Source organism: Callospermophilus lateralis, chromosome 5 (genome assembly GCF_048772815.1).
Source record: "Callospermophilus lateralis isolate mCalLat2 chromosome 5, mCalLat2.hap1, whole genome shotgun sequence".
Classification (NCBI taxonomy): Eukaryota; Metazoa; Chordata; class Mammalia; order Rodentia; family Sciuridae; genus Callospermophilus; species Callospermophilus lateralis.
Genome location: NC_135309.1, coordinates 109,902,436 through 109,916,007, shown reverse-complemented (window position 1 = coordinate 109,916,007; position 13,572 = coordinate 109,902,436). Strand labels below are relative to the sequence as shown.

Sequence of the window (13,572 nt, the reverse complement as noted above, 5' to 3'; positions counted from 1 at the left end):
GTGCTTAGAGAAGAAGAGGGGGAAAATTAGGAATTTAAAGCTAGAGAACTTAATTAGGAATTTATAGAGGTAGAGTCCTTAACATAAGAAGTGGCTTCTGAGGGCAATTAAGATAAAGACTAAGGGATGTCCTATGGTTTTACCAATAAGTAGCTGCTTCCCTTACTAAGCATGATGAGTTAAAATGTTGAGCTTTTAAAAGTCATTTTTAATAAAGAAAATTGTGTTCTACTTTAGTTCTTCATCAAATTTGCCTTTATTACGGGACAAACCATTTAATTTAGCAAATCAGAATCCCACCTCCTCCTTGCTGGCATGACAAAAAATAGGATTTTTTTAAAAGCTGCAGGTCCCAACTGATAAACTGATGTGATTATGTAAGGACCAGAATCCACTATAGGTTGAATTATTATTATTTTTTTAAATGCAGATGTAAATATGACCAATAAAATTGTAAAAAATCATTAGGAAAAAAAATCATTTGGAGTAGGTTTTGAATGTTTTGTTTTTTTCTCTGACCAGCAGAGACCACAATTATACTGATGTCAGTTGTGTCTTTGAAATATTTGAACTTTATAAAGTGAATCCTACAGGAAAAAGGCTCTAGAGTATTCGTTACTATCTATTTTCAGGACCTCGTGTCTTAGCTGGTCCTTAGATGAGAAACATTTACTTTTTGATAATTCATTGAGATGTACATTGTTCTGTATGTGTGTTGTATTTGAATAAGAAATTAAAGGTAGTTGATGTGGTTAAGTTATAAGGAGAGGCCTTATAACTTAAGGATTATTAAGCTGAGAAGATTCCAGCAATTTTCATGTATCCCCTTTTTATTTTTTTGGTGGTTTGGTTTAAATTTTAGGGAACCCTAGATCCAAGCCTACCTGCTCAAGCTCTGCTTTTACCATAATATGAAGTTATTGTTTTATTTACATTCCACTTACTTGGTTTTGTCATAGAAAAAACATACGTTGTTTGTTTTCATTTTGCTGCTATTCTTTATGCTTTCATCTTCTGATACAGCTGAGATTCTATTTGTATCAGAATCACTTGGGAGACATTAAAGTGTATTTTCCTGGGCTCTACCCAAGACCCAGAAAATGAATATCTGAGCATGAAGGTCTAAGAATTTTCATTGTAACAAGTTCCCCCAGGTGGTTGATGACCATATTCTGTCATCTAATGAGACTTTCAAGCATCAACTTAGCTTTTCTTTCTCTGAAACATTTGCCCTCAACTAGGAAGAACCTTCTTAAAGTCCATGGGAAGTACTGGCAGGAGGATCTTTATATATCCCTTATCACTTGCAAGTACTCAGCTTTATAACTGCAGCACAGAAGCAGTCAAAAATAATTACATTAACAAATGAACATGATTGTATTTCAACAAAACTTTATTTTTGGCATTGGAATTTCAATTTTAACATATTATAAAATGTTACTACTTTTACTTTTTTTCCAACTTTGTAAAATTGAAATTCTTAGCTAACAGGTCATATGAAAGTAGGTAGCAGATTAGATTCGACTCATTGACCATAGTTCACCAACCCCTACTCTAGATTAATACTTAAACAGTATATGGTAAATATGAGTGTTGGGTGAGTTAATTTTAACACTGATAGGATTTTGCAGCGTGTATTACTTATCTTTGTGATAATCTTACATGGTATACTGACTAGTTTTTTAAATGTGTATTCAATAAATGTTTATTGGGTCAGTGTTTTCTATTTCTTTAAATTAACTGTTATTTTTTTTTTTTCTTCTCTGTGTATTTGAATAGGAAGGTCCAAACAGTCTGATTAATGAAGAAGAGTTCTTTGATGCTGTTGAAGCTGCTCTTGATAGACAAGATAAAATAGAAGAACAGGTATATCTATTATTAAAAATTCTAAGCTGAAATTCAAACACTGTAGGAATTCTTTGATGTATATTATTTCATATTAATAGAACTTGAAAATGGTGAGCTATATTAATATCTTAAAAAAAGTCAACTATCAGAATTAAGTTATAAATGTGGAAGAATCTTTAACTCAGTTCCTTTATCTATTAATTTCCAAGCAGTAGATGAGAAGACCTATACAATTGTTTAAAGGAAGTACACATAATTAACATGAATTTAAATGGAAATGTTCTTCCTGTTCCCCTTGAAGTCTCCAATTTTAATCATTCTTTGACCTTTATGATATCACACTTTGACCTAGTGTGAACAAAAGGTTTCTTTGAATTTCTCTTCAAATACCATAAGAATTCAAGAGGAAGATAATTAAAACTTTAAGGTGGTTCTTTCCGATGTTGGCACTCAGTTTTTATTATTAACTCCTTTATTTCCTTTAAGACCCTCAACATTAGTTTTTCTTCCTTTTACTTAGTGTTTTATCATCATCATTGAATTGCTAGCATTTATAACCAGCTTCCTCTTTGGAAATTGAAGGAAAGCATTTCTTAAATCCTTTAATTTTAGTTTCAAGATTAATTTGATAACTTGCTTCAATTGTGTAGCAACGTAGTTTCCACATTTTACCACTAGATGGTATTTAAAGATCAATTTTAGTTATTTCCCCTCCCCATACTCCACACCATCTTTAAACTATATTACTTGTGGTAGAATCTCTTGCCTTCTTGGGCAAGCATAAATAAACTGTGACTATAAAGTGCCTTGCAAATAATCATTTGTATATCAGTTTTATACTACAAATGAAATGTTGGCTTATTCATTGCCTGTCATTATTAAGGCAGTCATGATTATTATGCCCATTTGCTGTTCTAGTAGCCAAGAGTAAATCACCTGAAGTAAGTCACCTATTGGTTTCTTATATTTATTTTCATAATATTTTTAAGTCACATTTTTTTGTAAAGCTTACTACTCATTTTTTTACACCCCCAAAAATGCTACACAGCACTCAGTTGAGTCGGAACTTTCAGATCCTAAGTGGGCTTTACTTTTGAATGCCTAAAGTAGTTCCTGAAATAGCATCATTGTGTTTTGAATGCCTAATGTACTTACCTGAAGTAGCATCATTTGTTTCCCTTGACTTTTTTTTTTTTTTTTTAAACCCCTAGAATGTGCTATTTGGGGAAGAGTAGTGAACTTATACAGTCAAAACATTTTGGTCTTAGTTTCACCACTGACTTTTTGTAACTATGAGTTTTAACAAGTTCTCTGGACTTTGGTTTTCTAACATATGAAATAAGGAGCTAGAAAAGATGATTCAAAGCATCCTTTCTGGCTTTAAAATGCAACTGTATTCAATATCAGTATATTAGTAGAGTTGGGTTTAAGAGGATCAGTGTAAACTTCTGTAAGCTTTAGAAAAAGAAATATTCATGGGGCTATCAAATCTGCTTCTATCCCTTCTTTCATTCTGGCAGGTGTTAAGAAAACAGCCATTGAACAGAGCCTGATTTTCCTTGTCTATTAGCCATGTGTACATCAATATGACAAAAGTAATTACAATGTGGTAATACTTTTCAGTAGTAGGCTTTAAAAATTCTATGAAATAAATTCCATCAGTTCAAATCATCTCTCTTTTTGTGCTCAATGTATATTGCATTTTTTTTAACAACACAACCATTGCATAAATATTTTCCAAGTGACACACCATGCTTTTTTGAGTTTACATTACTTGTTAACATAGGGAAAGTTTATACAATATATTGGTGAGTGAGGGAATGAGATGTTATGTTGAGACAGCATTGACTAGAAATCACTGTCTTTATAGTCAAAAGATGAGCACAAACACAATAGCATAGTATAGTTTTAGTATATTACTTTTAGCAAATATTTCTTGAATAGTGAGAAGAAACTAGATAAACCGAAGAAGAGGAAGGAGGTCGTCTCAGTTTAATAGGAGTAAGATGATGGGATGAAGACAGAATGCTTTCATGGAAAGAAGGCAAAGAGATCATATGATGTGCTCTTAAGAATATAACTGAAGCAAATGATGATATTGGTTCTAATGACACATAAGCCATTGGGCCTGATGAAGTAGAATAATGGAAATAATTTGGCTACATTTTGAATAGAAGAAAATTGGCAGCAGTGTTAAGATTGATTCATGATAGATAATCTTATGCAGGGGAAGAATGGGGCTAACTAGGAGCAAAATCAAAGAGCTAAACCTTGTCTAATGTAGTTTTACAGTCAGAAGAGACTAAATTGGGATATCTGAAGCCAGTGTTGGGATTGGGCAAGACTTGTTGAAGTCCGTGAAGAAATTTCTTTATTCAAATATTTTTAAATACTAAAATGTTTACCAATTAAATGTTGATAGTTCCAGGTTATAGTATCCTTAATCTGCAAGTACACTTTAAAACTATCATATCTTAACAATATATGCTCTTTTAGTCACAGAGTGAAAAGGTCAGGTTGCATTGGCCTACATCATTACCATCTGGAGATGCCTTTTCTTCTGTGGGGACTCATAGATTTGTCCAAAAGGTAAAGTAATGTCAGAGTTTACTTAAAGTATATCTTATATTCTTCACTGTTGATGGAACTATCTTGTAATATAGATTTTCTCGCCTTTCTAAGAATTTAGTAAGTTTTTTTGTAGTGTGTGTTAAATTCCATATAAAATCAAAAATCTTGTTTTCAACACAATGTTGTTGCTGTTGTTGTTGTTGTTATTAATTATTATTATTGGAGGAAAAAGCAAGGGGGTGGACAGGGAGTAATTAGTCCAAACTAGTTAACCAGAAGTATAACCAATTATATTAATATATCTCTTTCTTCTTTGGGGTTAAGTTGTCTTATTTGGTATTATTGGAAGCACTACATTCTTTTTGGAATGATTTTAGAGTATAATACATAATAGGTGCATGAAGTCAGCACTTGCTGCTGTGCTTGTTTCATATAGTGCTTTGTTTTCTCTTTCTTTATCTTGTGTTTGGAAGTTGGTACTGAAAGCTCTGTTGTGCCTTTGTTCTGATTACTTGGTTTTTTCTTTGTCTGTCTCTGGTAGCCCTATAGTCGCTCTTCCTCCATGTCTTCCATTGATCTAGTCAGTGCCTCTGACGATGTTCACAGATTCAGCTCCCAGGTACTGTATGAATGTATTGAGTGGACTTGAGTCTTTCTGTGCTGTATTTCAACCTGCTTGCCCTATTCCTAGACATCTTTTGGTCAGGGCACTTGTTTTGATTTTTTAATCTTAAATAGTAACAATAAGCATTAAAAAGACCTTCCTTATTCACTAAATAATTTCTCTATCAGGCTTGCATGTGTCCTTTACTTTATATACTTTACTGTTAATAGCTTGGAATTTTTTATCTTATTGAAGATACTCCAAAAAGATTTTCAAATGGAATTGAAATAAATAGAAGTTACCTGATTTTTTTTTTTAATGAAATATGTTTCTTCAGACAGGATTCAAAACTTTCATGGACATGAGCTGCAGGATATGTTGTGGCATCAAAGCAGATTTTAGCAGTCTAACTTTTAATGTAACTTAAAATATCTCCTCCTTATGTTCAATAAGGAAATAACTTTTTAAATATTTGCCTCATTACCACTATAATGCTAAGCTCCATTGAACACATTATATTTTCCTTCTATAAATTACCTGTGGATACTATGAATTATTATTTGTTTATATGGTAAATTTATGGAAATTGGCTTTAAGTTCATTGATCATCTAGTCATGCTAAATGAACAAATAACCAATTTCCATAAGAATTTAAGACAGGAAGCTGGGTATGTAGTCTCTATACTCAAAATCATAATTACTATAAGAGGAATTTTTTTTTAGTGACATCATTAATTTGTTTATTTTTGTTTATTTATGTTTTTTTGTGTACGTCCTGGGGATTGAACTCTGTGCTCTACAAGCACTCTACATTAAGTTACATCCCCAGTCCTGCTTCAGATCTTTATCATTTAATTTTATATATTTATAGTGATTGCATTTTATTGCATTGCATATTGTAATATTAAGAACCTGAGCTATCTAGTTAAAATGGCCATTTTAAATCCTGGTTAGATGCATGGGCTTTTACAAGTTCTCCTAACTTTTCTGTACTTCACTTTTGTGATTTAGCTAGATCCTGGAACATAGTAAGTGCTCAATAAGTTGTCATTATAATAATTTCTTTGAACTAATCAGTATACACATTATTTTTTAAGTATAAAAGTGGGACTGGGGATGTGGCTCATGCGGTAGCGTACTCGCCTGGCATGTGTGCGGCCCAGGTTTGATCCTCAGCACCACATACAAACAAAGATGTGTCTGCCGAAAACTAACTAACTAAATAAATAAAAACATTTAAAAATAGTAATAATAAGTATAAAAGTGTTTTAAAATGTTTTTAAATCATAGTTTAAATCTTTATTATTTTCCACATACAAGTAAAATTTGTATTCATTCTTAACTGTGAAATAGAAAAGATTAAGACTTGAAATGCATTTTTCTGACTTTTGTAGCTTTTTTTTTTGCCTTGAACATCTTTGAGAAAAAGATGTAGCAATTCTTGATTAGATATCATCCACAACCAGATATACTATTTCTTTTTTCCCTACTCATTTATGTATGCCTTTTTTAAAAATGACTCGTTATATTCAGTGAATCAATGACAAAACTAGATGTCAGGAGACTGTTTTATTCTGCTGACCCCACCTTGCATTAAAATAATAAATCATAGACCAAAACCTATTAATACTGGTCACAGTTTTCCCTTGAAATGTAGGAATGCATAGGATATAAATAAAGGAAAGTGTAATGAAAGTAAGGGAAGAACGTAAGCCAGTCACATTTGGGCTTCAGAACACAAACTCAGACCCTAGCTGTAGCTCCATAGAACAGCTGAAAGCCTTTAAATGCTATGTAGCTGAAGGGCAGGTGCCTATATGTTAATAAGACTTTGCCAAATTGTAGCTTACTTTTTTTAAAAAATTGGCTCTTTAAAAAGAGTTCTATATGACAGTAGAATCCATTTTGATATAATTATACAAGCATGGAATAGCTCTTACTCTAGTTGTAACTTCTTTGGTGTAGTTCTTCTGGAACTTTTTATGTAACTTGGTATATAAATTGAGAAAAATTAATTTTGCTCATAAATTTTTTTTCTAATATGTGGTGCTTAGAATTGATCAGGTCTCATTTCAGTATTTGATTATTTTGCACTCTTATATGCCAAAAGAGTAAAAATAAAGAAAATAATGTTCATGACTTCAAGTATTTATTGTTGTTGTTAAAAGCATTTGTTTCCATTAGCACACTTGGGCTCTGCACTGTTGATTAGACTGCATCTCATATTCAACCGTGCCTTTAGAATATAAAGAATTCCAAGTTGATAAGATTGCTTATTTCAGGGGAAATTGCACTCTTATTTTCGCATTATCAAAGGATCTAGCAAATTGATTCTGTATAATCACACTTGAAAATACAGCATTGAGTTGGGTGTACTGGCACACACCCATAATCCCAGTGACTCAAAGACTAAGGCAGTAGAATCTCAAGTTTGAGGCCAGCCTCAGCAACTTAGGCTGTCTCAAAAATACAGCATTTTAAAAGAGCTGGGAATGTAACTCAGAGTTAGAGCTCCCCTGGGCTTGATCCCCAGTACCACAGTGAGAGAGAAAAAATATGAATGAGAATACAGCATCAGATATAGACCTAGAGTTTACATTAACCTAGAAAGTGTTATCTTGGACACTCTTCCATTTCTAACACAATGTGAAATTACACTAGCAACTAAATTGAGTTTGTACACTTTACAGTTTTCACATCCTGAAGAGACTTATAAATTAAGAAAATTAAGAAGCTCTAAAGTATTTATTAACATTAGAAGCATGTTACGTTATATTATGTTGCATTATATATAATAATGTACACTAACTCCACATTCCTTAAAATAATAGAGGTACCCACATTCTTCATTTTGTAATATTTTGATAATTAGTTTAAAAATGAATTCATTACTCAGCAATAAAAGAAAATAAAATCATGGCATTTGCAAGTAAATAGATGGAGTTAGAGAACATAATGCTAAGTGAAGTTAGTCCATCCCAAATAACCAAATGCCGAGTGTTTTCTTTGATAAAAGGAGGCTGATTCATAGTGGGATAGGGAGAGGGAACATGAGAGGAATAGACGAACACTAGATAGAGCAGAAGGGTTGGAGGGGGAAGGGAGGAGGCATGGGGTTAGAAATGATGGTGGAATGTGATGGACATTAGTATCCAAAGTACATGTATGAAGACACGAATTGGTGTGAATATACTTTGTATACAACCAGAGATATGAAAAATTGTGCTCTATATTTATAAGAATTATAAAATGCATTCCATTGTTATATATAATTTTTTTAAAAAATGAATTCAAAGTTTGTCATCACCCCCTAACCCTCATATTGTTGATTGAATCAAGGGGTACTTTACCACTGAGCTACATCCCCACCTTTTTTTTTTTTTTTTTTTTGAGACAGAGTCTTGCTAAGTTGCCCAGACTGGCTTCAGACTTAGAATTCTCCTGCTAGTCTCTCTAATCTCTGTGATTATAGGTATACAGAGCTTTGCTATCACTTTCAGTAATTTGGAAAGTGTTAGAATACTTGCCTAGCATATACCAACCTTGGGTTCATTCTCTGGCGCGTGCGCACACACACACACACACACACACACACACAAATTGCCAAATAGTAAACATAATACCTCAATGAAGTCATATTTACTCTAACATCTTTTAAAATCCAGAATATTCATATAGATATCACATATAGTTTTTTTAATCATTGGTATCAATTCCCATACAGAAGTCTTCCAAACCTCTGTAATTTGGTTATGCTATCTACATAAGTATTAGCTCATGGCTATCTTGTTCTTGTTGAGATTATATTCATAGGCCTGATTGGGTAGGATAATGAAACATAGATCTAAAAGATGCCTTGAAAATAGCTTCAAATAAAATAAGTGTATTTGCTTGATCAACATATGACTCTTTCTTATGAGCAGATATAAGGAATGGATTTGTTTGCTTCAATCTGAGAAATTGAAATTATAAAGAAGTGCAAGTTTTTTGAAATAATGACTGTAGCATAAACTAGAAATAGAAGCACAAACTTCAGAAGGAAGAAAGGACTTATTTATAAACTTATTTATTTGGTCATATTTATTTGCTTAACACAGTTAACATTTAAGATATTTCCTCATGAATCAGTAGGGGAAAATCATCTACTGAAAAAGAAAGATATCAAAAGGATATGAATTAATCTGCAGGTTAATGTGTGGTGTGACCATTGCAAAAAAAAACAGGCTCTATGTAAAATAGCCCTTTCCCACTCTGTCAATAACAATACATTATTGTTGGATAATTATTTCACCCCTCCCTTTGTTTATTATATGAATAATATATCTTAATTTTATATAGATAAAAAGTAGAATAGTTAATTACTTCTAATATTCTTGTATTTATCATATAAAAATAAAAAGACAGGGCCAGACACAGTGATACACGCCTGTGATCCCTGCTACTTGGGAGACTAAAGTAGGAGGATCTCAAGTTGAAGGCCAGTGTGGGCAACTTAGTGAGACATTGTCTCAAATTTTTAAAAGGGCTGTGGATGGAGTTCAGTGGTAAGCATCTGCCTACCATGTGGGGGAGGCCCTGAGATCAATCCCTAGCACAAAAAATAAAATAAAAACATATAGTGATAAATAAACACATCTTAATAATTATCTTTTTTCCTATCAAAATAAATAATTATACCTAAATTGTTTTATAACTTTTTTTAGCTTTCAGATTCATTTTCCCTCCAATAAATATAGGTCCATATCTCTATATATTTATTGATATGATGCATGCTAGATTAACCTACTCACTTAATATGAATATGTAGGTTTTTATTTTCTTTATTTTTTCTTTGTTATAACAGTGAGCATCCTTGCACATGCAGTATCTTTTTACATCTTCACACACTTACCCAATTATTTCCTTAGAATATATTGCTAGAAATGTAATTGCTGGGACAATGATTGTGAACATTTCTATGTTATTTTTATTCTTATTGCCAAGCTGTTAATTAGGAAAGTTGAACTAGCTTACATTCCCAAACCAGTATTCTTTGACTGTGCTGACACTGAATGGTATAATTTAGATAATTTTTGCCAGTTGATATACTACAGGTGACATTTCTCATTTTTAGCTGTTTGAATTTCTTCAGTGAATTCATTATTTATGCTATTGGCCATTTTTAATTCAGGTTAACAGTTCACTATTAATTTGTCATTAATAAATTTTTCTAACAAGCCACTCTATGGTTTTGTGACTGTATTAGCAATAAGCAATATTGTATTTCTTTCACATGGCTAAGAGAAGGAGATCTCAGCTGTTTTTGGAGTCCTTCTAGACTTTTGTTTGCACCATCAAAGGGCAATATTCTTTTAGATTTGTTTTAATAGTGTTAGAAAAATACAGTTTAGTAGCTTCAAAATGGCATCAGACTAAGTAATTTGAATCCAAAATGGTAGAAAAGGTTAAAATTGAATAATGACCTCTTATCTCAAATGTGTTTTGTATCCTTTTTTTCATAGTTTATTGGTATGAAGATGCTACATATGTGGACTCATTTTCAACTGTAGGTCCGTAAAAATCAAGGGCATGATTTCTAAAATTATGCTTCACCTAATTAAAACTTTGGAATACTGTTCATCTGCTTCAATGATTTTGATTCAATCTTTTTGTGTTTTTTAAAATGCTAGCAGGTAATACTGGTAACAGTAGTTCCTGGAATATCAAATTTGACCCTAATAAATCGGTACATTTGACTTTCTGTTGTTTTTCTTATAGAACTGGAGATTGAACCCAGGGCCTAGCAATATGCTAGGCAAGAGCTCTACCACTGAGCTCTACATCCCTAGCACCCCCCACTCTTTTTCTAAAATATTTTTACTTGTAGATGGACACAACACCTTTATTTTATTTATGTATGTATTTTTATGTGGTGCTGTGCCTTACACATGCAAGGCAAGTACTTCATCACTGAGCTACGACCCCAGTCCTCCCAATCCTTTTTAATTTTTATTTTCAGATGGGGGTCTCACTAAGTTGCTTAAGCCCTTGCTAATTTGCTGAGGCTGGCTCTGAATTTGTAATCCTCCTGCCTCAGTCTCTCAAGTTGCTGAGATTTACAGGCATGCACTACCCTGCCCAGCTCCCAGCCCTTTTTTATTTTGAAACAGGGTATCGTCAAGTTGCAGTCTTGAACTTGTAATCTTACTGCTTCAGCCTCCTGAGTAGCTAGGATTATAGGTGAATGCCACCACCCCCAGCTGGCTACTATTTATTTCTGTCATTAAATTTAATGGTTCCTTGTTTCCCACATCCTTTTGACAGAGTCATGACTATACAGTAAACTGATCAAATCATTAGATTAAATCTGTGAAAGATCAAGTGCGATTACAGGTGCCCAAGTCACTGCCTTGGTAGTCACCTTGGTTATTTCATATTTCATTGCAGTGAATATAAAATCTATTTTAGTGAGATTTTATGTGTTTCACCTATCTTCTTATTTATTGCCTCAAGGAAGTTAGTGTAATTCTATGAAGAAAGCTTTGTAGAGGTTGCCACAGTATTTTAGTTCTTTAGTTTAATTTCCTGGGAGCATGGTAATGAATATATCATGTTTCTTTGTTGTACTTTTTTAAGCCCTCATAAGTGAAGGAAATTAAAACTTTTTTCTATGGATGGTAGTGGTAATTGTTATAGGAATATCCTTTTAATCTATCTAGAAAGAATGTTAAATGTGCTTTCTGTGCATTATTTTAACTTGTGCTATCTCCTATTGATTTATATTTATGAACTCTGGTTTATTTGGGCCAAAACAAAAATGAAACACGTCTAGTTTCACAAACGTTTAAAGTATTTAATTCAGGGTCTGGGGTTGTGGTTCAGTGGTAGAACACTTGCCTAGCACATGTGAGGCACTGGGTTTGGTCCTCAGCACACATAAAAATAAATAAAATAAAGGTATTATGTCTATCTACAAGTGTGTGTGTGTGTGTGTGTGTGTGTGTGTGTAAAATACCTAATTCAGGAATAATTTCCCAAACAAAACCAAAATTAGAGTTTTCAGGAAAACAAAAAAGCTACATGGAACTAAAAAAGATATTTAAACAAAACTCTCTTTATTTTAACAGGATAAAAAATCCTCTTCTTCATATTCTTCCTTCACAAGTTACCCATTTTAAGTAGGGTTTTTCTTTGGAAGCATTTCTTTCTGCCTCTAATCTGCCTCATAATAAACACAGGTATTCTTAACTTTTAGTTTCTCTCCTGTATGTTCAAATATAAAGACTTTTAAGATTTTTGGGATGTACACAAGGTAAAAATTTCTTCAGATCTCAATGTGACAGACAAATGAATTAAGGCAACACTACTGTGGGTACTAAGAACAACTGTTCTTATTCTTCCTCTTTTAGAAATCAGATACATTTTATATATAACTTAGAATCTTGCCTTAGTCATCCTTGCCTCTTCTCAAAGCAGAATTCAGAGTTCTTATAAAGAAACAGATTTCTCTAAGTAACACCTGAAATTATGTTTTATAATGAAGCTTTGTAAAATTATAGAATGTATGTTTAAATTTTTAAGTTTCTTTCAAATCTGAAACCCAGCATCACAGTGTCTTAAGAATTAAAAATAAAGGAATAAAATTTTTAGTACCAAAAGCAGAATATAGAATCTCAACGTTAACATTTTTGTCAGAATGATGTATGTATGATTTGTATGATGATTGCCAAATCAGGATACACTTAAAAGCAGACCAACTTATAGTAATCAAAAGTGCATTCTGGCCAGGCACCATGGCTCACACCTATAATCCCAGAGTTTTGGGAGGCTGAAGCAGGAGGACCAGGAGTTCAAAGCCAGCTTCAGGAAAAGCGAGGTGCTAAGCAACTTAATGAGACCCTGTGTCTAAATAAAATACAGAGAAAAAAAAAAGGGGGTGGGGATGTGGCTCAGTGGTTGAAGTCCCCAGAGTTCAATCTCTAGTACCAAAAAGTGTATTCTGAGCCAGGCGCAGTGGCACACACCTATTAGCTCAGTGATTCAGGCAGGAGGATCACAAGTTCAAAGCCAGCTTCAGCAAAAGTGAGGTGCTAAGCAACTCAGTGAGACCCTGTCTCTAAACAAAATACAAAATAGGGCTGTGGTTGTGGCTCAGTGGTCAAGTACCCTTGAGTTCAATCCCTGGTACCTCCCCCACCCCACCCTGAAAAAAAAGTGCATTCTGAGATCTAGAAATCATGATGCAGAAGAAGTGCACATCACTATAACATATTGATAGCATTCTTTAGTACACAAAAAATTATATAGTGGGGTTAATAATTTTTAAATTGTCTGCCTCAGAACCATCAATTTATTTTAAAATATTTTAAATCTCTTATTTTTTTATCCCTAATGAATGCAATAGACTTTATGGGAAATTAGTTAAACTTAGAAATAAATTTTTAAATAAAAGTATAATGTACATATTTTTAACCATTTTCTTCCTTTAATGTATTTATTGCATAAAATTATTTTGCTGGCACAATCTTTTTTATCACTTAAGTTCTGTTTAAAAGCATTTTAGGCTGGGC

General features: G+C 32.9%; 1 protein-coding gene across 2 annotated transcripts in view; it reads left to right on the top strand.

Moving 5' to 3' along the window:
• Positions 1-13,572, top strand: part of Cert1 (ceramide transporter 1) — a 110,306-nt gene that overhangs the window by 78,822 nt on the left and 17,912 nt on the right. Inside the window, exons 9-11 of one of the 2 annotated variants that reach the window (XM_076857158.2) lie at positions 1,780-1,866; positions 4,345-4,437; positions 4,961-5,038. In XM_076857158.2, coding sequence (XP_076713273.1) covers positions 1,780-1,866; positions 4,345-4,437; positions 4,961-5,038 — 258 coding nt within the window. The remainder of the gene's footprint in view (positions 1-1,779; positions 1,867-4,344; positions 4,438-4,960; positions 5,039-13,572) is intronic. The other variant, XM_076857157.2, reaches the window with a different exon arrangement.